Genomic DNA, 27,339 nt, shown 5'->3' with positions numbered 1-27,339 from the left:
GCAACCAGAAGTATTTTCATAAGAGTTTTGTAGTGTGCTTAGCTCCCTGACTCATAAAGAGCCAGGGTAGTCTTGTTATAAATAAATATCCTTTATTTTCATAACAACTTGTGTGGTGTCCTTTCACTTGGTGTTCAAGGGGTATATGTGATGGTAAACAGCTGGCTTAACACGCCCTCTAGAGTTTAGCCTGAAGACTGCTCTTGTCCACGCTACTAGGATAGCTGGGCTATAAGGTTGACTTACAACCAATCATCAATAAGGGTCGTTTGGAATGATACACAGTGATCACTAGAATAGTGAGCACTACATATCAGGCCAACTTCTCACACACACACCGACAGAAGCGCTTGGAAAAAAACAAGCATTGCAACATGCAGCAACAGAGAGACCGCGCTCAAAGCTATCACGAAGAGCGGGAGAAGTCACGGGGGATACAACTGTGCAGTTGTGCTCGTAAAAGGTGTCACAGAAGGGAGCTCGGGTTGGGAGCTCGTGTTGGGAGCTCGTGCTGTGGGCTTGTTTTGTTCTGTTTTTCTCCCCTGAGTACATCTTCCCCCCGTGCAGAAACCCCGTGCATGGCACGCGGGACTCGGGGGGAGCTCTGATCCCACCTCCACTGTGGACACGGTTTCACTGCTTCCCTTGGCAGGAGCGGGCCTCCGACTATTTCCAGAACGAGAAAGAGCTTCAAATGTATGTGTGCATCATGCACACCACGCTCAGGGGCAACCCCACCCTGGACACGCCCCCCCCGCCCCCCCCATGGGAGCAGATTCACACATACTTAATATTGCACAGTGGAGACAGGATGCTCGTGAATGGGTTTACCAGTGTGCATGTGTAAGTTCACCCTATTAATGCAAGTGGCTTTGTGAGCCAAGGTTCTGGTGTAGCTTGAACAGCCATGATTATAGGGTCAGAACTAAAGGAAAGAACATGCAAGGCCCACGGATCCATTCCCATTACAAACAAAAAGAGACAGTGTGTAGAGAACTTTATTGATTCGCAGGTTACAATAGCTGCAAACAAACAGACACGTGTGTTAATAGAGAAAGTAGGAATTTGGAACATGATTTAAAGACAATACCCCCCTGCCACACGGAAGCACACACATTCTTTAGTTTAGAGGATGAATACAGAGGGCATTAGGGTTTACACCTGCCTGGCACCGCCCTTCTGCAGAGTGCCTGCCCGGGGCATTAATGCAAAGTGGAGTGATGCTCAGAAGACGTAGTGGGGGGTTGTTGCGTTCCAGGACAAAGGCTCTTGAAAACATTTGGGTGCAGGGGGAGCTTTGTGGAATCCCTTTGTGTTCAAGTGTTGACGTAAATGGCATGGCTTTGACTCCAAGGGTCGAGGTACTTGAAATGTTTTCACGTTGAACGGTCAAGATATATGCATAACTTTGAGTTTAAGGTTTAAGTTATATGGCATACCTTTAAATTTAAGGGACAACGCGTATGACATGCCTTTGAAATCAAGGATTTGGGTATATACCATGTTTTTGAGTTGAAGGGTAGAGCTTTATCAAATGTTTTTTCAAGCATCAAGGTATATGAGGCATATGAGGCTTTGAGTTCAGGGTCCTGGTATAAGACTCACCAGTGAGTTCGAGGGTAGAGCTCTCTGAAATGCCTTTGCGTGCAAGGCTGAAGGAATATGGCATGCTTTTGAGTTCAAAGGTTGGTGTATCTGAGTATATGGCATGCCTTTGAGGTCAAGGGCCAAGGTGTATGGCATGCCTGTGAGGTCAAGGGCCAAGATGTATGGCATGCCTGTGAGGTCAAGGGCCAAGGTGTATGGCATGTCTTTGAGGTCAAGGGCCCAGGTGTACGGCATGCCTTTGAGGTCAAGGGCCAAGATGTATGGCATGCCTGTGAGGTCAAGGGCCAAGGTGTATGGCATGCCTGTGAGGTCAAGGGCCAAGGTGTATGGCATGCCTGTGAGGTCAAGGGCCCAGGTGTATGGCATGCCTGTGAGGTCATAGGCCCAGGTGTATGGCATGCCTTTGAGGTCAAGGGCCCAGGTGTATGACATGCCTGTGAGGTCAAGGGCCAAGGTGTATGGCATGCCTGTGAGGTCAAGGGCCCAGGTGTATGACATGCCTGTGAGGTTAAGGGCCAAGGTGTATGGCATGCCTGTGAGGTCAAGGGCCCAGGTGTATGGCATGCTTGTGAGGTCAAGGGCCCAGGTGTATGGCATGCCTGTCAGTTCAAAAGCTTAATTATGTTTCATCCCTTTCAGTTAATGGGTCAAGGTGTATGCATGTCTATGAGTCCAAGAACCGATATATGTGGCATGTCTTTGAGTTCAAGGACTGAGGCATATGGCATGCCTTTCAGTCCAAGAGCCAAGTTCTGTGGCTTGCCCTTCAGTTCAAGCAGAGGTATAGAGCTGTCTATGCCCTGACAGGCGGACACGTGTGACAGGATTATGAGTTAAACGGTAGCGGTGCATGGCGTCTGAGTCCAAGAACCGAGGTTTGTAGCATGGCTTTCATCCAAGGGTGGAGGAGGTGTCAAGGGCATATGGGTTAAAGGACAGCAATATCTGGAAACCTTCCAAGTTCGACTACAGAGAGATGTGACACACTCTTGACTCAAGGTCGAAGTGTCACACATTCCTGAGTGCAGGGTCGAGCCAGTAGGGCCCGTCTGTGACTTCACTTAAATAGATTCCTGCAGGATTTAAGGACAACTTTCACTTCAAGGAAGATGACCTTGCTTGCCATGCTTGGGAGTTAGGCAAGGGAGGCATGAATGGCTTCTAAGCAGTGGTTCATTTGTAAAAAACAAGTGCCCAGACTCTCGTCATGAGGCCACTACCGCTTACACCACCATTGTCCCTGCTACGCTGCCAATGACAGTACCAACACAACTACTAACCATCACACTCCTACAAGTGCGACAATGCAGACTATTTCAGGCCCCCAAAGCTATAAGAATGGCTGTGTGGCAGGTATTAGTCATTTTTAATGTATATTGAATTAATAAATAACTGTGGTTGTGGTCATCTCTAAATTAGCCAGAGAGCGCCACCTTGTGGCAGACTGTCACAAGCGCCGGTGTTGACTATTAAGTGCCAGTGCCAAGCACCAGAAACCACCGGCTCAAACTAAGCACTGCCTGCCAAGATACAAGGACACATTTCACTTCAAGGTAGATGATCTTTCTTGACATGCTTTGAAGTTTGGCAATGGAGGATCCTGAATGGCTTCTAAATTCAAGGTCAGCACCATCAGTATCACAGGAAGGCGTTTGACATGCCCTGGCTCCAGCGATGTAAGGCCATCGGACACAGCACTAAAGGACCACAGTGTGCTGAGTGTTGGCAGCTGCAGCACACAGCACACTGTGCTCCCATTCTCAAAGGCTGTCAGGTTAGTTGCAGTTTAGAAGGAAGCATGCCTTTGTAGAGCTACACCTGGAGAAAACGCAGAGAATATATCATGACTGACATAAACACCCAAGCAAACAGGGAACCCTCTTTCACCCTCAAAAACAACTGATCACTTTATAACCTAAGTACAATAAAAAAAGAGAAATAATAAGACGTGTCAGCAAACTGCCCTAATCAAATTCCTACGCTCCCTTTCGTGAATAAAAACACAAAGGTTTGGTTGTGTTTTGTTGCTTGTTTTAAATGATCTCAACTTTCTGTAAATTTTTTGATGGCCTTTCCTCTTTTTTTCCAGCTTCCTCCGAGGGTTTATTTTCATCTTCCGGCAAGGCGCGGATGGCCGCGCCCAGCTGGCAGTTGATGGCATTAACCCGCGCCTCTACACTTTGATCAAACTCTTGCTTCTTGGAAATGACCAGCGCTTGAATGGCCTTCTGGGCATCCGTACAACCATCCTGTAACTTCTTGCGCTCGTCGTTGAACATCGGGCTTGAGGGGTTCATGCTGATGAGCCTTCCTAAGGCGCTCACGCGGTCCATCAGGTAGAGCTGGGACACCTCACAGTAGGTCGCGGAGATCATGTTGACCAGGTTGGCAATGTTGCTGGCTTTGAATGCTTGATTGTACAGCATGTCCTTGACAAAGTCATCAGTAGAATAGTTGGGCAGGCTCTGGGCACCTTTGGCGGTCTCCAGTAGGTCTTTGACAGACACAGCGAGGCAGGACTCAATGAGGTTGGATATCATCTGAAAGAAGCGGATCATCTTCTCCCACTGCTCCCGCACTCTCGCCAGGGCGTCCAGGCCTTTAATGAGCATGTTCTTGGCTCTGGTGAAATCAATCTCCTCTACTTTGAAGCTCCTCATTTCAACCAGGATTGCTGTTAGTTTCTCATTTTCTTTTTTGAGGTTCTCAAATGACTGTTGATACACCTCCTGAGTTTTTTCTAACTGCTGTGTGGCCATCTTCAGATTGGCCTGTGCGTTTTCTGCTGCCTGGGTGCCCGCGCCTCCACCTCCTCCACTCCTCGCCATCTGCGGCGGTTTTAACTGGACAGGTGAAGCAGTCGTCCTTTTGGAACAAAACTGTAAAACTTTTGATGCTGTGACGTACAGTGATTTTATTTTTTCAACAATATTCTTCAAGGTGTTCTCATTGGTGTCTTCAGATGTGGCAGCACCTTCCAACTCTTCACAAACTTCAATAGCCGGTTGCAAAAAACTTTTCATCTGTGTTTGCGCCTCACAGGCCTCTTCATTTTCTATCTCGTTCAACAGCGCAACTATATTATTTTTGGGGTAGTTGGTGTGAACTTTCTGAGTCTTCTCATCATAAACCTTTGTCATGTCAATTGAGTTCTGGTTACTGTTTAGGACAAATTTAAGGCTATCGGCCAATGCTTTCAGCCGTGAACACTTGGAACAAATACTGTTGGTGCTCATAAGTGCCTTTGTGTCAGACACAGCCTCATTGTCACCAGCTGGGCTGACTTCATCGGAGCCCTTTTTCTTTTGGTCAATGTTTACGCCCAGCTTGCTTCCTACAACAGCTGTTGCAGCTGAAGTTACTGTTTCAAAGAGGGTGCTCACAATATTGAGGCTCATCGTTTCCCACACAGAGGGGACTTTCTCCATCGCCGTCTTGTAGGCCTTAGTTGCTTCTTGTAGTTGCCCCTCAGTTTTTTTCTTAAACTCTTCTGCCATTTCCAAAGATTTGTTTGCAGATGCTTCTTTCAAAGTCAGCTGCTCCAGGGCGATCTTCACGTCGGTCAGTTTCTTCTCGTAGCCTGCCTTCGAGTTCTGACAGGCTTCCAGCACCTCCTGTATTAGACGGATGGCATCTTGGAAGCTTGCCTCCACAGCCTTAGCTAAGTTCGTGCATTCAGTGGCCAGTGAGAGTAAACTGTTCATCTGCTTTGGCAAGAAGACTTCAACGATCTTGATTGGCTGGCTCAGAGTCTTGACTATCTGTGTATTGGCCCTTGGGATCTGACTTGTGAGGAGCCTGATCTGGTCCATGTTTTTGTTTGCTGTGTTGAACGCAAACCAGGCTGAATTGCAGACCTGCATTAGGGATGCAGAAAAGGATTCTGGGTATTTCATGTATTTAAAGCCATTTTTTGGTGGATTCAGGTTGATCGAGAAGTCCCCCTGACCTGATGAAATGGCTGCCAGCTCTCCCAGAATGGCGATGGAGATGGGAGCAGGCATCAGGAACTCTTCCCAGTTGGCGTAGGGTTTCATCATCATCTCAGTATCCCTCCTGACGTCTTCAGCTTTGCTTACACTCTTGATTGCTTCATTGAGATTAGCAGCGGATGTTTTGCAGTCCACGTCTCTCCTGCGTCCTAGAGAAAATACAATTTTATAAATCAGTTGCGTTAGCTATAGGAAAGACACCCAAACATAATATGACAAAAGATTATTAACAACAAAATGGAACCCGCTGCTTGGCATTCACTATGTAAACCCAAAGTATCTTTTAAATTTTGAGCACAGAAGCTTCTTGACAAGCACACTTTCATGTGTTCATTGCCTCGTTAGTTAGCGCCTTGATGCCTTCTAGGGTAATTAGCCACACTTTAAAAATCCTGATAGATTGAATTCTCTCAAGCCAAAGAGCAAGTATGTGTCTCCTCCCATTCCTAGCCCAATCCATGATACTAAACGACTGAAGGGCCATCAGCATTGGACTCTCCAGCGGGTTAGTGGCCCCACCCATCGGGCTGGTCATACACTTGACTTTCTCTTCTCTAACAATCCAAACTTGGTCACAGCATCTCCCATTCCTCTCACATGGTCAGACCATTTCTTAATCCCGTTTCGTATGGTGATACCCTCTCGTTCAAACAATTCTTCCAGGGCCCGGGATTACAGCAGGAAATGGTTTAAAATTACCTGTAATGCTATGACTCCTGCTCTTTCCTCCACCCCCCTTCAGCTGGTTGGTGATCCGGAAGTAGATGTGTCTAATTTTAATAGCTGACCCTCCTCAGCCCTTGATTCTGTCGCCCCCCTGCAACCTATTATCTCCTCAAGACAAAAACCATCAGTCCCATGGTTTACCCCGGTACTTCGCACCGAGAAAAGTTGCTGTAAGAAACTTGAGCGGAGATCATCTTATGATCCCGGGGCTAAATTAATCTATAAAATAACTAATTTTCACAAACTTGAGCGCTCGCCTTGAGAGAGTACTTCATCAAAAAAGTCAACATCGCTGGTAATTCATCAAAAACTCTCTTCCAAATAGTTAAAGATTTTACTAAGCCTTCTGCTTTATCAAGCACAGTTCCTCCCACCCAGGCTCTCTGTAATGGGTTATCGGACTTCTTTCAAGATAGAATTCTGGACATCTATTCAACGTTTGCCCCTACACCTTGCTCCCCTATCCAAGACACCGAGGTAGCCAATAGTGATGCTTTGACGCTTTTCCACCCGATCTCCACCGATATGTCACTTCAAAACCTTCTCGGCAGTAAATCAGGTCCCCCAAGGGATCACTGCCTGGCACAATTGTTTAACTCCTTAGCCCCCCTCATTGTTTCCCCTCTGAATCTGATTTGGAATTCCTCCCTGCGCTCTGGGATTTTCCCCTCAATCTGGAAACAGTCCCTCCTAGTACCAATCCTAAAAAAATCTGATGCTGACCCTTCTGTCTTCAAAAACTTTCGTCCTATTTCTCTATTACCAAAGCCAGCCAAAGTCCTGGAAAAATTAGTTGAGGAACAACTGTCAAGCTATCTCGAATCCCGGCATCTTTTCCATGATTCCCAGTCCGGGTTTAGGTTCGGTTATAGTACTGAGCTTGCCCTCCTTGAGGTCTCTGAGACCGTTTGCGAATGCGTGGACGTAGACAAAGCAGCTATGTTGGTGCTTCTTGACCTGTCTGCGGCATTCAACACGGTCTCTCATGCTATTTTGTTTGAGAGACTCCACAGTCTTGGGATCCAGGGCACCCGTCTGTCCTGGATACGATCCTACCTTTGTTGCCGCACCCAACATGTTTCCCTGCAGCCATTTGTCTTCAAGGAGAAACCCTTAAGCTGTGGGGTCCCCCAGGGCTCTGCCCTGAGCCTACTCTTTTTTAATGTATACCTCTCCCTTTTGGCTACACTGGTAGAATTCTTCTGAGTCAGAGTGATCTCTTATGCTGAGAACACACAACTGGTGTTCTCATTTAAGATCACTCTGAAGCAGCATTTTCCAATTTCAGACGCTGTCTGTGTAATATCTCCACTTGGATGTCATTAAATACGCTCAGGCTCAACTCAGACAAAACCGAGGTGTTGTTTTTCAATCAAAAAATCCCCCCTCTTCCATCGCTTTGGTGGCCATCTGAACTGAATCCTCCCGCGAAACTTGTGGACTCAGCTAGAAATCTTGGGTTCCGGTTTGACAATGATCTATCCTGCAAATCTCAAATCTACCAGGTCTCTTCTGCTTGTTTTGGTAAACTGCATATGCTCCATAGAATCCTTCCCTTTCTCCCTCTGCACGCACATTAGACCATTACTCATGCCCTGATCACCTGACATCTCAACTACGCAAATAGTCTTTATGCAGGGGCACCAGCTTATCTAACCAGATGCTTGCAGATCGTTCAAAACGTGGCTACTAGGCTGATTTGTAACATCCCATTTCACCATTCGATTTCGCCTCACTTGAAGAAGCTTCACTGGCTTCCTGTGATCAAACGTATCCAGTTCAAGTCTCTTGTCTTGACTTTTAGAGCGATCCAGGGTTGTGGTCCAGCCTATCTTAGAGCTCGACTCAAGCACTCTCAGTCCAATCGTACCCTTAGATCCAATCATCTTCGCTCTATGGTGATTCCCTGTTTCCGCTGGTCCAGACTGGGTGGCAGAGCTTTTGCAATGATTACTGCCAAACCCTGGAGCAGCCTGCCACTTTCTCTGCGTATGAGCGAGTCTGAATCCATTTTCCGACATACTTTGAAGACCTGGCTGATTTCCCGCCCTTAGCCCCGTTCGGGTACTTGCATCTGCCGCCAGTCTTAGCGCCCGGACACCCCCGTTGGGGGTAGCTGTGTGCTTTATATGTTTCTAAAATAATAATAATAATAATTCATTCATGTTTCTTGGAATTCTGCTGATGGTGGCGCATGGAGGCTTCTTTGCCGGATACATGGTTCTCGCCAGGTCTACAGAGGGCCATCCGTTGCCACCTGTATTTTCACTAAGTCAGTCCTTCTCAGAGTCCTCTTCGTTTATTTATATTTAAGGGTCTACAGGTAGCATGCAGGAGGTTTGTGTTTAGTGCAAAGGGAGACTCAAACTGTTTCAGCATGTGAAGGGTTGACTGTAAGCAACAACAATGACTGGAATCCTAGGTCAGCAAACAAGACATAGCGCTGAGGTGCACGCTGATTTTTATATTTATAGAATGGAGATTTTAAACTGCAAAATGTCAGCATGGGAGTCCCACAGAGGCTCACTGGTCTTTGCCTGCCACCCAAAGTTTGAAGTGCTGGCCCAGAGACACACCCAAGCAGCTAAGCACAAAACCCTGATAGACCCCGTCCTTGGGATGCAACTACTTTCCCAGTCCTCCTCACTGGCCCCCACCTGGGATCCTGGGTGCTCTATGAGGTAGTTCCTCTACACCTACACAATCTCCAAAGCAATGTACACAAAGGAGAAGGATTGCACTACTAGAAAGCATCTTTGATACAGGGCAGGGATGCATCCAAAGAGGGCCCGTGGAGGAGGAACAAGTCTGTGGAAGATTTTTCGGAATGAGCAATGGTGATGTGTAGGGGTTCAAGAGCACTGACATGGGCAATGCATTGCAAAGCATGTGCACATGGCCCAACAGTTTGTTAACCATACTGAGGCAAGAATACACGGCTCTAGTACATTTAAAATGCATCCAAGCTGAAGTAGGGCTTGCACCATCCTGGTAACATACAGTAGGGAGAGATCTGTTTGTTATAATTTATGAGACTGAGTAAGAAGAGAGATGATACAAGGTGAAGTGATTTGTGAGCTACTTTAAGGGAGGGAGCAATGATAACCCCAACATACCATGCGTTGGGTGATTAATATCAGTTTTCTTATGTAATGTTACGATATGTTACATTAGGTAAAGGACTTTTATTCCCCGCTATCAGAATTGTAAGGAAGCTGCTGGACTCAATTCTTGAACCCTAGCATTAACTTGTGGTAGTCTGCCACCAAATCTGGTCTCTTGCTTAGCCACAACACAGGTACAATGGTAAAAAGTCTTACAACCTGCTATGTATGGCACAAAAGCAGAATTTTCCCCAGAGAAATGCACGTTTACTATTTAAACAGCATCCAAATAATATTAAAGTCAGGGAAACAAACAGGAAAATGATCAACACAATGGAAGAAAAGTACCTAACATTGGTCAAACACAGTTTAGGAGAACCATAAATATCATTTTAAAAAGCTTTTAATTCAAAAGCACAGAGAAACCAGATAGCACCAGAGGATCCAGTAGACGTAGACCGAGGCACAATTTGAGTCTGGCTGAGATGGAGCCGAACCAGAGGAACTATTCATTCCAGCATCTTCTAGGTCAATCTTTCCTCAACCTTCTGCTGGATGTTCTTCAAGATGCCCCTTTCTTAAGCTTTTTATGTCTTGAGGCCACGGTGGAGCAGCTGAGATTACCCTTGAGAGACCCCGCACAGCAATGATAGAAGCAAAAGCTGCATGGAAGGCTCAGTCCTTCTCCAGGCAGATAGCCGACAGCAAGCCGACATCATCTTCTTTCCTCAATCTCCTTTACGGTTACTTGAGTGTTAGTAGCATGTGGTGAACAGAAGTTCTCATAGGGTTTATGTGTCAGTGATTTTTTGACTAGGCATAATCCAGTCTTAGAACATTTCTGCTTAGGTCTCATTTGCACACTACAAATGAATCCCGGAAATCGCTAATCTAGGGCCTTCGAAATGTTAGAATCCTTGCGTCTGTGCACAGAACTTTTAGTGCCCACACTGGGAAATGTGGAAATCACCTGGGAAACGTATGGCGGCGGTTCAGAGACTCGGCCTCCTTTTTGGAACCGGAGCACGGTGGGAATGCCAGCAGTGCACTAGACCTTTTTTCATGCAAGCATGCAATCATAGAGGTTTCCGGCAGTGGTTTGTGTGGAAAGGGTCTAGATAGGTATGCAGCGATCACCCCTCCAGCCTTCCTGCCATCGCCACAGGCCCATAGTCCTCACACACTTCATTAGTGGCTCCTTACTACCACAGGAACGTTGAGAGAGCCCGGCCCATTGGAATCAGTTATAGGCTTGACTCTTGCAGAAAAAAGCAAGCTGGAATATTATCAGTTTTCAGTACATTTAGCAAACTGTACACCATAAACATAGGTCTTTGAGTAGGAACAAAGAGGGTGCAGTTGATATTTATAGCCACTTCCAATCTCGGCTTATAAAAGCTACTATTTTCCTTCGCTAGAAGGCTTTCACAATAAGAAACATTAATTAGCAAAGCGAGTGGATCTCGCCAATGCAAGATCTATGGGCTTTGTCAGTGTTTTTAGCCATGCGAGTTTCTGCACCTGCTCAACATCCTGTGATTCTGGACAAGTCACTTTGAGATCCTGTTCCTAAAAAGATAAATGCAAGCTTGTGTATTGTTGCTGGTGCTCATGTCAAAGCACTCAGGCCATGTTCCAGCTATATAAAAATTCACAAATAAACATAGGGAGTGGATGAAAATATTGGAAATAGGGTTTGATGTAGGCAGGACTGAAAGAGCAGTAGGAGGCCAGTGGAGATACTCACAAGGGAGGCTATAGGAGAGCAGGGGTCGGGTTATGTTGGGCCGACTTCGCACTAATAAAAATGTCCAAAAAGAAGAAATAGTACCTCAATCACAGTCCAAGCAGTGGAGGGACACTAATAAAGTTTCATCAATCTGTACTTGGTCCATGCTCCACACAAAGAAGAGGAAGTGATGCAAGAAGTGATGTGTTCCAAGCACTGCCCAATTAGAAGACAGCAAACAAGAAAGAGTATAATGGCAACACATGGTAAGTAATATACAGGCCAAAAGCCCCTTTTCAGTAGAGTTTTTTTTAAACACAAGAGATTGTTGTCATAGCAACAATGCTTGCGTGTTGCCTGCAGGTGCAACCTAAAAACTACAACAGTCTTGGCAATGAAGTTAACTTTTCAGTGCAGGGACATGCCACTATTCATACTGTCCATGTATCTTCTATTACATTATGTGACCAGGGAGTCTGGTCCAAAGCTCGCTAACATGAAAAGGCGGCTTCTGAAAATCTAAAAAGTGGTTTCTTTTAACATGTGTTGGTTGCAGAGCTGGCTGCAGATATCCCGACTTAGGATTGCAGCCCTGAAATTAGGTTTGTAGGGTGAGCATTGTGGCAAACATTCAAATGTAGCTTTACCTTCAAAAGGAGAGTCATAAAGAGTTATTTGCAGACTCTGGGGTAAAACTTGAATGTAGCAACCTGCTAGAGGCAAAGAGGGGAACTGAGAAAAATTAGTAACACAAATCTCTAAGGCTGCAACACATGCAGGGATGTGCAAGCGACCAGTACAGCAACTAGAAACTGCATTTGACCCTATATAAGTACACTAAAAAACAATAACGAAAGAGGTAAGGACATAGGAAAGTTGATGGTGTTGCAGAAGGTACTGAGACAAGCTGACTTTATTAGAGAAAAACGATAGGTCATTAGTGGGGTCATATTTGTTCTCATACTCTCTGTAGGAAATGGGTTCCGCCGATTTGATCCCCAAGATTTATTTGCTTTTTGACTGCAAGGTTTATTATTTTTAATGTGAGTGAGTCTCCCCAAATTCTGTGCAAAGCGACTGAGAGTTCAACTGCCAGTGTTTTTTCTTTTAAGAAAGATGCTATGGGCTGGTTACTCTCGAACGCGTGAGCACACACATATCCAGACATGTGTGCGGGCTGAGCCTGTAAGTTGAACATCTAGCACAGCTCAGTACCCTCGCACAAGTAGCCTGTTGCAGAAGGGACCAGTCAGGCATTGGTAGCGATCTGGTGTAGGCCTCATAATGCGAGTTGGTCTTTATAGGGTAGGTCTGTGGTGCTTTACTGAAAAGGCTCACTGCATTGTACCTTAAAGGCAAAATCTAAAAGAGTTCCACCATACTTAGGCCTAGAGAAGCTGTTCGGGTATGAATCTCAGGGTAAACATGTAGCAAGAGTGCAGATCTACTGTAGTGTCACTTTTGTGATTTCTGTACTCTTGATGGCACTTTGAGAATCATCATATGTCCCTGTCTCGGCCATAAGCAGATTCCAAACGTTTTTCTCCCCTACTGGGCCATGCTCATGACTCTGCTGGGCAGCAGTAGAATCAAAAGCCTCCCCACACACAGAGCCAGTTGCTAGTGCTTGGCCCAGTTCCTAGACAAGGAAGAGGTGAGGAGGGAATCTGCATGTGATAATTAACTCTTCATACTACACCTGTCCTGGGCAAGTCCAAGACCACAGAAACAAAGGTGGAAGCTCAGACCTCTAGACTTCTCGCTGGAGGGGCAAACATTTGACTTTTCCATACAAATGGATCAGCCCGTTGTGTAAGCTGGGTGCGGGGCTGAAGGTCTCAGGGAAGATCTTTCGATAGACCTCTGGAAGCGGCTGTGTTGAAATGGCACAGAATGCTGTGTAGGCGGAGCCACGCCCACTGCGAGGCCACGCCCACCGACCACTACAAAAACGCTAGGAAAGCGCAACTACTGCCATTCTTGATCCCCTCTGAGGCGGAAAGCCGGAGGTTTTGCTCAATCTGCTTTTTTAAAATTGTCACGAATTACTTGTTTTTAAACTCACAAAAACGAGCTGTCTCACCTGTCAGTCGAAGCGCTGCCGCTTCGCGCTCACACAGACCCCCTCCTTCAGGAAACCACAACAGCGCCAGCGCGCCAAAAGGCGGAGCCACGCCCACTGCGAGGCCACGCCCACCGACCACTACAAAAACGCTAGGAAAGCGCAACTACTGCCATTCTTGATCCCCTCTGAGGCGGAAAGCCGGAGGTTTTGCTCAATCTGCTTTTTTAAAATTGTCACGAATTACTTGTTTTTAAACTCACAAAAACCAGCTGTCTCACCTGTCAGTCGAAGCGCTGCCGCTTCGCGCTCACACAGACCCCCTCCTTCAGGAAACCACAACAGCGCCAGCGCGCCAAAAGGCGGAGCCACGCCCACTGCGAGGCCACGCCCACCGACCACTACAAAAACGCTAGGAAAGCGCAACTACTGCCATTCTTGATCCCCTCTGAGGCGGAAAGCCGGAGGTTTTGCTCAATCTGCTTTTTTAAAATTGTCACGAATTACTTGTTTTTAAACTCACAAAAACGAGCTGTCTCACCTGTCAGTCGAAGCGCTGCCGCTTCGCGCTCACACAGACCCCCTCCTTCAGGAAACCACAACAGCGCCAGCGCGCCAAAAGGCGGAGCCACGCCCACTGCGAGGCCACGCCCACCGACCACTACAAAAACGCTAGGAAAGCGCAACTACTGCCATTCTTGATCCCCTCTGAGGCGGAAAGCCGGAGGTTTTGCTCAATCTGCTTTTTTAAAATTGTCACGAATTACTTGTTTTTAAACTCACAAAAACGAGCTGTCTCACCTGTTAGTCGAAGCGCTGCCGCTTCGCGCTCACACAGACCCCCTCCTTCAGGAAACCACAACAGCGCCAGCGCGCCAAAAGGCGGAGCCACGCCCACTGCGAGGCCACGCCCACCGACCACTACAAAAACGCTAGGAAAGCGCAACTACTGCCATTCTTGATCCCCTCTGAGGCGGAAAGCCGGAGGTTTTGCTCAATCTGCTTTTTTAAAATTGTCACGAATTACTTGTTTTTAAACTCACAAAAACGAGCTGTCTCACCTGTCAGTCGAAGCGCTGCCGCTTCGCGCTCACACAGACCCCCTCCTTCAGGAAACCACAACAGCGCCAGCGCGCCAAAAGGCGGAGCCACGCCCACTGCGAGGCCACGCCCACCGACCACTACAAAAACGCTAGGAAAGCGCAACTACTGCCATTCTTGATCCCCTCTGAGGCGGAAAGCCGGAGGTTTTGCTCAATCTGCTTTTTTAAAATTGTCACGAATTACTTGTTTTTAAACTCACAAAAACGAGCTGTCTCACCTGTCAGTCGAAGCGCTGCCGCTTCGCGCTCACACAGACCCCCTCCTTCAGGAAACCACAACAGCGCCAGCGCGCCAAAAGGCGGAGCCACGCCCACTGCGAGGCCACGCCCACCGACCACTACAAAAACGCTAGGAAAGCGCAACTACTGCCATTCTTGATCCCCTCTGAGGCGGAAAGCCGGAGGTTTTGCTCAATCTGCTTTTTTAAAATTGTCACGAATTACTTGTTTTTAATCTCACAAAAACGAGCTGTCTCACCTGTCAGTCGAAGCGCTGCCGCTTCGCGCTCACACAGACCCCCTCCTTCAGGAAACCACAACAGCGCCAGCGCGCCAAAAGGCGGAGCCACGCCCACTGCGAGGCCACGCCCACCGACCACTACAAAAACGCTAGGAAAGCGCAACTACTGCCATTCTTGATCCCCTCTGAGGCGGAAAGCCGGAGGTTTTGCTCAATCTGCTTTTTTAAAATTGTCACGAATTACTTGTTTTTAAACTCACAAAAACGAGCTGTCTCACCTGTCAGTCGAAGCGCTGCCGCTTCGCGCTCACACAGACCCCCTCCTTCAGGAAACCACAACAGCGCCAGCGCGCCAAAAGGCGGAGCCACGCCCACTGCGAGGCCACGCCCACCGACCACTACAAAAACGCTAGGAAAGCGCAACTACTGCCATTCTCGATCCCCTCTGAGGCGGAAAGCCGGAGGTTTTGCTCAATCTGCTTTTTTAAAATTGTCACGAATTACTTGTTTTTAAACTCACAAAAACGAGCTGTCTCACCTGTCAGTCGAAGCGCTGCCGCTTCGCGCTCACACAGACCCCCTCCTTCAGGAAACCACAACAGCGCCAGCGCGCCAAAAGGCGGAGCCACGCCCACCGACCACTACAAAAACGCTAGGAAAGCGCAACTACTGCCATTCTTGATCCCCTCTGAGGCGGAAAGCCGGAGGTTTTGCTCAATCTGCTTTTTTAAAATTGTCACGAATTACTTGTTTTTAAACTCACAAAAACGAGCTGTCTCACCTGTCAGTCGAAGCGCTGCCGCTTCGCGCTCACACAGACCCCCTCCTTCAGGAAACCACAACAGCGCCAGCGCGCCAAAAGGCGGAGCCACGCCCACTGCGAGGCCACGCCCACCGACCACTACAAAAACGCTAGGAAAGCGCAACTACTGCCATTCTTGATCCCCTCTGAGGCGGAAAGCCGGAGGTTTTGCTCAATCTGCTTTTTTAAAATTGTCACGAATTACTTGTTTTTAAACTCACAAAAACGAGCTGTCTCACCTGTCAGTCGAAGCGCTGCCGCTTCGCGCTCACACAGACCCCCTCCTTCAGGAAACCACAACAGCGCCAGCGCGCCAAAAGGCGGAGCCACGCCCACTGCGAGGCCACGCCCACCGACCACTACAAATGTGTCGACCAACCAAGCGCAGCGGACGAGCGCAGCGGGAGCGCCGTCTGCGCGCCGAAGGCGCGCCTAAGGCAAGCCCGTCTGCGCCCGTCCGCGCCAAGACCGCACCTAGCGCACGAAACTCTGCGCAAACCTCAACCATCATTAGGTACCTCCCTGAAGACCTCTATCGATTACAGGGTGGCAAACACTGCCCCTGTATACTCGATCTAACAAAGTCTGCGGACACTATCAGCTGTAAAAATTGCAACTGGACGACTACTAATCATCCAGCCTCTATACCCACTCCCCTATTGCATCCCAAGGCCGCCCCAACGCTCTTTAAAGGAGGTTTGATCAACGCACGTTCTATGTGCAAGCATAATCAAGACATTTGCGACCTCATCTGCGACTCGGACCTGGACTGCCTAATGATAACCGAAACTTGGCTAACAGAAGATAGCAATCCTGATATTGCTGCTTCCCTACCTCAAGGCTACACATTCTTTAGGCAGGACAGACCAAAAGGCAGAGGAGGAGGTGTCGCCATAATACTTAGGAACACCTTCCCATGCCACTCCTTCAACCTAGAGCCCCTAAAAAACACGGAAGGTTTAGGTTTCTCAATCAAATTGAACGAGCAAACCTCCTTCTCTGGTGGCCTCATTTACCGCCCGCCCGGTAATGCCACTGAATTTCTTGATTCATTGTGCGACTCCCTGGGCCACTTTCTTCTCCGATACCCCCACTTCACCTTACTCGGGGATTTCAACCTACATCTCGACTCCAAATCTGATACCCAAGCCATCAATTTCCTCCAAACACTAGAAATGTTTAATCTCCAACAACTAGTCTCCCAGCCTACCCACCTGCTTGGTCACACCCTTGATGCTGTATGTACCAATCTCTCTTCCCTCATCACCCTACCCCCGCTCCCGCAAATCTGGACTGACCACAGCTTGATCTTGTTCCACATCCATAGCGTACATTCCCCCTCTCGCAATAACACTAACTCACGCCCCTCCAACCCTATCAATTGGAAAAAAGTCCAAGAAAGCTTGACTCTTAAACCTATGGATCAATCCCATACCCCTACTCTGTCCGGAAATGTAGAAGTCGACGACGACCTCTTTTACAATTGGCTCACACAGGAAATGAAAACCAGAAACCCCCCCAAACGTCAAGGCATCTCTCATAAAAAATCCAAAATCAATGCCCCCTGGTTTACCCCCGAACTTGCCACCTCTCACCTACTTTGTAGGAAAGCAGAGCGAAAATGGCGTAAGTCCTATGACATTGACGATCGTCTCTTATATACTCAAACAAGAAAAGCCTATCTTGCGAGTATCAAAACAGCCAAGATGTCCTACTATGTGAACGCCATCAAAGAATCCCATCAAAAACAAAAGACCCTGTTTTCTATAGTAAAGTCATTCACCCAGCCCAAAGCACTGCAACCTGAAATACCTCCATCACAAGACTTATGCGACAAAATCTCCGACTATTTTGAAGAGAAAATTGTTTCCATTCAAAGCAATTTCCCTCCTTTCTGTACCTCCTCATTCCCCCCTCCCTCTGACTCCTTTCCCGGAAATTTGAGCAGTTTCTCCCCTGTAACTCTGGCGCAAACTAAAGAAGTCATCCTGGCCTGCAAATCAGGCTCCCCTTCCGACCCCTGTCCCCCCAAAATTCTTCACCAAATTATCGACGTGATCAACCCAGCAATTAACGACATAGTCAACTCGTCGCTTAGCACAGGAATTGTCCCCCCCCGGTGGAAGAAAGGAATTGTCAAGCCTCTTATGAAAAAGGCCAATAAACCACCGTCTGACTTGACCAATCTTCGCCCGATCTCTCTACTCCCAGCCTTAGGAAAAATAACCGAACAACTGGTCTATAGAGAACTCAGACAATACCTGGAAGCAAATAACATACTCCATCCGCAGCAGTCTGGTTTCCGTCCCAAACATTCGACGGAAACAGCGCTGATAGAATTATCAGACACGATCAAACTGCTACAAGATCAGCGAAAAAATTCAATCCTCATTCTTCTTGACCTGACCGCGGCGTTTGACACCATTTCCCATTCCATCCTCATCAGTAGACTGATGAACATAGGGATTTCAGACTACGCTCTATCCTGGTTAAAATCATTCCTTGCTGACCGATCACAGACTGTCGCTCTGGGCCCTTTCCATTCAAAAGAGAAAACGATTTCCTCAGGCGTCCCGCAGGGTTCTATCCTAAGTCCCCTCCTTTTTAACATCTATCTCATTCCTCTCCTGTCCTTGATTGAATCCTTTGGAATACCTGTAACCTCCTACGCCGATGACACCCAGCTCATCGTGCCCTTGGATGGTAACTCCACCAGCGCCGAACTCAACCTCAAGAACTGCCTAACGGAGGTCTTCCATTGGATGAACGCAAATCATTTGAAGTGTAATTCAAATAAAACGGAGATTCTCCCAATTGGAAAGAACACCTCCTTCCGCCCAGCCCTCTGGTGGCCAGACGACTCAATCGCCCCCCCCCAAACTGTAACTACGGCCAGGAATTTAGGCGTCATTTTCGACTCAGATCTCTCCTTTGATCAACATGCTAAGACTGTAACCGGCAAATGCTTCGGGACAATAAGATCCTTAAGAAAGTTCTTCAACTTCCTCCCTCTCGACGCCAGAAAGAGTGTAACAGTAGCCCTTATAATTTCACGACTAGACTACTGCAACGGCTTACTGGCAGGGGCAAAAAAGAGCACTCTCGCGAAACTCCAGAGCGTGCTCAATACAGCTGCTCGACTTGTACTCAAACTGCCCCGTAGAGCTTCCATCTCCGCAGCCCTTCGATCCTTACACTGGCTACCTCTCCACAAGAGAATTTTATTCAAGATTCTAATCGTCGCCTTCAGAGCTTTCAATAAATCCGGTCCAAAATACCTCCACAGACGTTTTCCCCACTACACCCCCAGGCGATCTCTCCGTTCGTCCCAGGACAACCTCATCCTGCCTGCAAAGTATAATCTGAAGACGAAGGGAGGTAAAACCCTAAGCTACCTGGCCACCAAAGCATGGAACAATCTGCCCAAACACCTCAGGCAACTAACGCAAGAAAAACCATTCAGAAAGGCTCTGAAGACTTGGATCTTCAGCCTCCCCGATGATCTCACTAAAGCAGCCATCTAATCCCTCTCTGTCCCCAGACCGGTCATCAAGGATTCTCAGCGCCAAGATGCTCCTTCCGGAGCGAACGCCGCGCTTTACAAATACCCCTACAAATACAAATACAAATAGGGAGGTTGGGGTGTGGGTGGCACCTTAGGCTTTAAGCAGAATGTTCCAATCCACCGTAACATCCAGAACATTCCAACCCCACTGCAAAAAAACCCAGCACAAGGTACACACACTTGAGAAGACACTGCACCTAGGGCTTGCGCACTGGAATAATGGCCAGCTGGAAGGAGAGAGGCCCCAGAACCTCTGCAAGGATGGAATTTGGAGGCTATGAAACTACAGCTGGCACCCAGAATTTGGATGGGCCTCACCAGGGCCAATGGCGCTGGCCCACTTATTCCCCCTGAGGAGAAGAGGGCGAATGGAACTCCTAAGGGACCCTGGGTGTGTGGCTACCCTGGTTCTTCTATGGACTGGCTACTGACTCTACAGGCATCTAGGTGCACGAGGCTGTGGGACTAGGTGAGTGCAGTTGATTCGGTTTTCTGCTGTTGGCTGTGCCGGGGCTGTGGATGATGCCCTCGTAATAGGAGGGAGCATTAGGAGCACAGGCAGTGTAAATGTCTTGCGAAGAAAGACTTCAAAATGAAGCTCCAGGAATAAGAACTAAATAAAGCCAGGATACCTGAGGAAAATACACCTGGTGGCTAAAGTTAGCCACAATGAGCAAAACTACTCCTTATCTCTGCAAACCAGCCCTAAGGGGCCGGAGAAACTAAGGAAATAAGCCTTGCTCCAGGGGTGAGAGGACTGAGAACAGAGTATTAAAACTAAGCCTGGGCAAAGCACTACGCTACGCTCGCGTAGTTTGCGAAGTTCGCGCTACTTCGCACTACGCGAACTGCACGTAGCACAGTGCGAACACGCGTAGCGTAGTGTTGCTTAGTGCTGCGGTCATTTTTTGCTTGCTCGCGGTCCTCAACGTCAAGTTGGCGACCGCGAGCAAGCAAAATCACATCCCGGCGAGACTTTTTCCTTGTTCGCGATCAGCAACATCAAGTTGGCGATCGCGAGCATGGAAAATAAACCTCCCGGCGAGATTCCCAACGCGAGGAGGTCAGGTTTCTCATTGCGAGTGGTCGCGTATGCTCGCGACCGCTCGCGATGAGAAACTACCAGTTCGCGTTGAGAAAGCTGCCGTTCGAGTAAAAATCTACTCGAGCAGCAGAAAATTACAGCTCGCACTGTGCAAGATGCCATTTTCAATGATTGCACAGTGCCGGTTGCTTGTCCGTACTGTGCAATCATTGAAAATGACATCTGGCACAGTGCGAACAAGGAACTTCGCAGTTCGCGAAGTGCTACGCGTAGCTCGCGTAGTGCGAACTGCACTTTGCGTAGCTTCGCGAAGTGCTACTTCGTGAACTACGCCCAGGGTTAATTAAAACTATCCCAGGGGCCAGTGCCACCTCCAGAATACATTGTTATGGTGAGGGGCATGTGTGGGGCCCTTCTCAGTGATCACTTTGGCCAAAGAATTCAGGATTGTCCAAGATGACCCCATCCCCCTCAGGGCCAAAGATGAGGCGGGTGCTTCTCTCTCCACCATCTGGCTGGGCCTGGAGGGAGGTGGACACACATGAGCAGCCTTTCTTACCCACACTCCACTCAAGAGGGAGAAAAGTAACATTCTGACACAGAGTAGTGTTGGGTGAGGTGAGCCAGCTGGGCAGTGAGGGAGTGACTTCCTGGCATTGACCTATCCAGATATGGCACTGGGTGCCTGATTTAAAATGGGCATCTGAAGGTAGGAAAAAATACAGCATGAGTCGGTTAAAAGCAAAAAAGATAAGAGCTGTGTCAAAGCTGCTAACAAAATATACATGGTCCCCTCAGCTACATGTATATTTTCTCCAAGGCAATGCCAAGACAGCTGCAATTTTTAGCCACACAAAAACTTGGGCTCTGAAGGCTGGGGATGTGCAGGGGAGTGTACTATGGAACTCCCCAGTGTCCATGCCAAATAACACTAAATTCCAGTTTAAAGTGGGCCCTGTACCCACAACAAACGAGGAGACAGAAGTCTGGTGGGACACAAGCCGGTTTCTTCAGCTACTAGGCAGGGGATATACAAGAATTGTCTTGGCACCCTGTTTGCTCCCTTTCAAATGGCTCGTCTAGACCTGTCAGGAAGGATTTGACATTGTGGTGCCAACAGGATGGCAACCCTCAACCGTCAGAGCTCAAAGGAGTGATTTCTGCTTATTCACGTCAACCTTTCACAGTGACCCAATGTAGCTCCTAGGAGACTTTTCACATCTCATTGACACCTTATTCACTCCAATTACAAGCTGGAAGAAAGCTGGATAGTTAATGAAAATTAGTCTCCTGGAACTTCAGGGAGGGAAAAGGTAACTTTTTTAAAGTTGTCTTTCCTTACTATTTAAATCCAATGTAATCATTGAATTCGATTTTTAATAGCAATTAAACATAATTGCACAATTATCTTTCTAGCTGGTCTCATTCCCAAGATGGCAGAATTAGTATTTTAATCAGTTGTCCTATTTTCTGCATAGAGCAGCTAGGCCTTCCACAGTAAAAATAGCTTATAGGTCTCGTCACTGTAAGGACATGGTAACATTCATTTTCCACGTGTCATACTTTTAAATACCATGCAACCTGTCTCATGGGCTACAAAGCCTACATAGGGGTGCCATAGTAATATTTAAAATGGAGGTTTTTACATGTCAAAAATAGTTATTTGAACAGGTCACACTGCAGATTTAAACTACAGCAATCAGGATACAATGTCAGACTTGAAGCCATGCATTCCTTGTTACAGTAGTGGGTGACACAGATGACAATTAACTTTCTATGCCACAATATACAATGACCTTATAGGGAGTTAAATACACCCACCAGGAAGTAGCTAACTCCTACTGGTTTTGGGGGGCATTGCACATATACTGGGCAATAGACAGTAGTGCCTCAGGGTGCAGAGTCTAAGGTCCAACAATAAAATTCAGCAGACAAATGGGGCTGACCACGCAACAATTAGCATTTTCTCACCCTTAGATTATTAAACATACTTACAATAACAGGGTGTCAATATACATGTTAATATATATAATACATATTTATAAATATCCTTGAGGGATAGATTAGATGGTGGTGGTAGCCTGACAAAGTCAATAGGCTTTACATTTTATAAATGCACCTTAATAAATTGGGCCCAATTCATACTAGTAAACTTACACTATTCTGTAAGTTTACTAGTTTTCGGCATTCACAAAGGTAAACTTAGACCAAAAGTCCATCTTTCGACTTTTCGGTATTCACAAAGGTAAGTTACTAGTATTAAAGTTAGACATTTGTTCTACATTTATCCTTGAGACTACCGAAAAGTAGTAAAGTTAGACATTTGTTCTACGTTTATCCTTGTGACTACCGAAAAGTAGTAAAGTTTGACTTGTGGTCTAGGTTTACCTTTGTGTATACTGAAAACTAGTAAACTTACACAAAAGTGTAAGTTTACCCTTGTGAATCCGGCCCGTTGTGTCTATACATGTGTGTAGGAGTACGGTGATACATGGGTCTGTCTTGCTGGGGGGCTAACTGTTCTGGGTTATTATCACAAGTATTTCAAAAAAGTTATTTGTAAACTAATGTGTAGTATATAGTAGTATGTGTGATGAAGTAGTCCTTTTTGTAAGATACAGCACTGGCTGAACAATGATTAATTTAGAGCCCACACCACCTCTGTTTAGAAGACCTTAGAAATTCTCTTCTTCACTAACCTGAGAGAGGTATGTGCTATGATGATGTGTTTGGTTCCCACTAAATGGAATGTGTGGACTTATCATTTGCTAAAGCGATGCTACATTAGACATTTGCTGATCAGTAACTCTCTCACCCCACTATTGACATCCGGGTCAGATCACTTACTGTAAACGACAACTGGGCCAGAGTTGGTACTTTCTAAGAAAGTGAACACGATTCCAAGGATGAAAAGGAATTTCGGGGAGCCCATGATGTTCTTGGGATGCTCAACTATCAGTTTATTTCACCTGTGGAGAGAAGGACAGAGAAATTCATACACTGATATTGACACATACGATTTCAAAATATGTGGGGTCCAACTACAGCAGGAAGTGGGACGCCCCGAACCGAGGCAAGATGTATGGGGAACCGATGATCAATACTCGATGGATGTGTCTGTGATATTGATTTGCAGGAATATGATGCCATGATACCAGTTGTGTTGCCAACGCAATCCAAATGTTATGTATGGATTTATATGCATTTCTATATGGTGTGACCCACACCTCCCTGCTTGGGGAAGTAGGGATGGGACAAGCAACTGAACTGTAAAATCGCCTTGTTCCTAAAATCAATAAACACATTAATGACTAGGAAAAAGGTGCCCTAAGGCTTGGGTATCACTGTTGAAAGACCTGCTGGAGGGTGTTCATGCCAGCGCATGACATGGTTCCGGTCACATGTATCGCCTTACATGATGTGCGTCACTTTCATCGCATCACATATTATAGTTCACCTGGATCACTGTATGTAGCGTGCCACTTTCGTTGCATGTTATGACATGTTAGTGGCAGTTTTCTTTCATCCAATCGGACACGGTAATTGCATGACGTGGAGTGGCTCACGTTCATCCCATTGCACGCTGCGTTTCACCACCAGTGCACACAAGGATGTGAAGGCGCTACATGCGGTCACTAGCAGTGTGAATAGTTCTGTGAAGGAAACCTGGTGAATGTAGTTGATTTTTAAAAACTGTGAAGTGAGACATGGCACAGAAACTACAAGAAATCAAACAATTCTATTCGTCTGATTCAAGTTCCTTGGGACCCAGGCGCTTTTGAGCGCAATAGATACACAGCAGTACCCTCACATATGTATTTCATCAGCTCAGATGACTGGCACCTGTCACGGATTTTGGGGAATAGCATACAGATTTTGATGTTTAAAGCACAATAATCCGCACTGTATGGTAAATACCACACACTTTTCTCTTCTAACTTGCAAACGATTTTACCAGCTGAAATTGAATGAATGAATGAATGAATGACCCTTGTGTATGGCGTCCAGACTGATTCACTGCACATTAACCGTGGGTGTGGGGTTAGATAAGTGGTGCTTACCTGGGATGCGGTAGACCGGGGGGATGAGAAGAGCTGCAAGGAATGAGGCGCACCTGCGGTCGTGGGGGCCAGCGACTAAGGAGTGCACAGTTTCGGACATCTCAACCATCCGGGAAAACTAATCTCTCAAAAAAATGTGCTACTCCTGTGGTGGGAGGGACATGAATCTCTTGAGGAGTAAAGCTCGTAGGGGGAGGGGCCAGTCACTCAGTTGGTGAAATGATGGTGCACATGAAACATCAATCACGAAGCAGTGTTGATCCTGGACTGTGTGGGGTCATGAATGACTCCAGGGGTGAAGCTCTCAGGGCTAGGGGAATGCTAGGCACTGAACGGGGTTCAGCAGACATGCATCCCCTAAAGTGTGCTGGTATTAAGCTGTGTAGGGCATACATCTCTTGAAGGGTGGAGTCCCGAGGGCTGTGGGTGCCCAAACACTGAAGGTGCTAGATTGTGTGGGGTGCAAGACTCCCCTCACAGTCAGCCTGCACTTCGTCATATTGCCATCTGTGCTGGGCAGGCCGAGTGTGGCCCTATAAGGAGGAGTGGAGACAGGACACTGGCAGGGAATCCTCCCAGCTATTGCAAGTGGAATCAATAGATTCCTCTGCTTGTCCACAATGTTTACTTAGAAGGTTTAGGATTGGATTTATTTATTTTTTGGTACCTTGGTGGACACATTATTTTGCTTGATTTCAATAATTTATTAATTGTTCCTTTCGAGTCGCCCTCTCTGCTCCTCTCCGAATCCTTGGTGTTCTTGTTTTCTGTACCTTAATTTGTTCATCAAAATTAATTAATAAAAATACATGTTGGAAATGTTCCATGTGTGCTGTGGCTGGATCAGAATCTGAGCGGACCGTGACAATACAGGGGTGACTGAGCTCACAGAGAAGCGCAATCACTCGAGTGCTATTGCTGGAGCGGGTAGTACAAAATTTTGTATACCCCCCCATTCTGCATGTTTATATTAATCCGAATAATCTATTAATTGTAATATTATTAATCCGTTTGAAGTGATAACTCAGCAATTATATTAACAAAAGAATTACACGTGGGATTTGCAGTTTGCATGGCTAAACTAATTGTAAACTAATATATGTACGCATATTAATGGTAGAAAATTAGAATATTGTATGATATATGTTGCTTTTGTGACGTAATTGTAAATTGCACCAGATGACATCACTGGGTGGATATAAACACTTTGAATATCGCTATTATGCTAGATAATTACTTACACATAGGGGAATTAGTGAGGGTTAAAGATTTTATCAGTCAATTCTATGTTTTAATTATGTTTTGTGTTTGTTTTGCTTAAGTTGACCATTTGGGCCTCAGAAAAGATGGCCGACTGAGACACTCGATGTGACTGCTACTGTTTCGCGAGCTTTTGGGTGAAGTGCGCCTGCGCCACCGCCAGCAACAATGGCCTCGACCGGACCCCAGGCAAGATGTACCAACCAAGGTCGTACTGGGAGAGTTGCCAGGACCACAAAACAAAGGACTGTCTTTAAAACCGGAACCAGCAAGTGTGATGACTTAATCGAATGGACTATGTGAGAACTTTTCCAAGACCCTAAACCAGCCAATCAGGGCTATCTAAAACTGATTTTTGTTGCATTTTGACGTTAGTTTCATTATAAAAGTGGGTAGACAAGGCTAATTAGTAGTCTTCCTTCCTTTTGGCCGAACTTTCATTTTCCTGACGTTATGCTGACGGAGAGGACGGTGACACTGCTGGACAGCTGTTATCCTGAATCTTTGAGAGACTGAATTGAGGCCTGACTTTGACGAATTTAAAGATTTTTCCACGATTTGCCTGACTTAGAGGACGACTAATAGCCAGATTAGGTAAATATGATGTTCTGCGGTTTTGTCGATGATTTTCTAAAATTTGCATTTAATTAGATAAACGATGCTTTGATTAATAGACAAATGTGTTGAGTTGTTTCTTTTGAAGAAATTAGATTAAGAGAAGAGCATAAATAAAAGAATTGAATTACCAAATTACAATCCAACGGACTGATTCATCGCCAAATGAGGGGAATATCACAAGGTTTGAAGTTAATAAAGGTATCCAATGTATATTAGGGTTTAGGTGAAAAGATATTCCTTCCATGTCAGCGTATGGAAACGTATCCCTCCCGGGAAAGCAGATCAATGAAGTATGAGTGTTGGTGTTATGGGCCCCACCAATGAATGTATTGAGTTAATGGGTTATTGAGATATTTGGTCTGTGACGAAGGGAGGATATGACATTCCACGCTACATCACAATCGCCTTCTACTAAGGGGCGGGACATGCGGACATCCCTAGACGCACATGAATTGTTGGCCCTGGCAATGCATCCAAGGTCCAAGGATCAGACCTAAGGACGACAGTAACACGCATTCCATGGAGTGATCATGCGTGCTCAGGATAGGATCAGCAATCTGGCCATACAGAGTCCTCTGATGCGCCTCAAGCCTCCAACCACAGGAATGTGAACCACCAATTGGCTAGAATCCCCCCCAAAGTCCTACAACACTGCACCCAAGAGAGTGGTGACCACAGAGGCTTACCTCCTGTCTGATGGCGCGAGGGCAGGTCTCACTGTGGCCAGCTACTCTCTTCAGTCAGCTCTGGAGGGATATCCCACAATCAGTGAGTGAAGGGGTCAGGTCTCACCGCTGCCTACAGCTCTCTTCAGTGAGCTCCCGCGGGATATCCCACACTCAGTGAGTGAAGGTGTCAGCTCTCAGCACTTCCTGCAGCTCGCTTCAGGGAGCTGCGGTGGGATCTCCCACACTCAGTGAGTGAAGGTGTCAGCTCTCAGCACTTCCTGCAGGTCTCTTCAGGGAGCTGCGGTGGGATCTCCCACACTCAGTGAGTGAAGGTGTCAGCTCTCAGCACTTCCTGCAGCTCGCTTCAGGGAGCTGCGGTGGGATCTCCCACACTCAGTGAGTGAAGGTGTCAGCTCTCAGCGCTTCCTGCAGGTCTCTTCAGGGAGCTGCGGTGGGATCTCTCACACTCAGTGAGTGAAGGTGTCAGCTCTCAGCGCTTCCTGCAGGTCTCTTCAGGGAGCTGCGGTGGGATCCCT

General features: G+C 46.9%; 1 protein-coding gene across 1 annotated transcript; it reads right to left on the bottom strand.

Moving 5' to 3' along the window:
- Positions 1-982: 982 nt before the first annotated feature.
- Positions 983-27,339, bottom strand: LOC146863699 (uncharacterized). The gene is made up of 3 exons (XM_085627839.1): positions 26,822-27,339; positions 23,044-23,165; positions 983-5,749 (listed from the first exon to the last, which is right to left on the bottom strand). Exons 2-3 carry the CDS (start codon positions 23,126-23,128, stop codon positions 3,642-3,644), a joined length of 2,193 nt encoding a protein of 730 aa, XP_085483965.1. The 5' UTR covers positions 23,129-23,165; positions 26,822-27,339; the 3' UTR covers positions 983-3,641.

The sequence above is a fragment of the Triturus cristatus genome, chromosome 2_1 (genome assembly GCF_964204655.1).
Source record: "Triturus cristatus chromosome 2_1, aTriCri1.1, whole genome shotgun sequence".
NCBI lineage: Eukaryota > Metazoa > Chordata > Amphibia > Caudata > Salamandridae > Triturus > Triturus cristatus.
The sequence above is the reverse complement of the archived record's forward strand: the minus strand, read 5'-3'. Positions and strand labels throughout refer to the sequence as shown.

Excerpts from the sequence above, each read along its gene's own strand:
- LOC146863699 (XM_085627839.1), bottom strand. The coding sequence starts at position 23,128 with ATGGGCTCCCCGAAATTCCTTTTCATCCTTGGAATCGTGTTCACTTTC. Across the intron at positions 5,750-23,043 it reads TGGCCCAGTTGTCGTTTACA|GACGCAGGAGAGACGTGGAC; the intron begins GTAAGTGATCTG and ends TATTTTCTCTAG.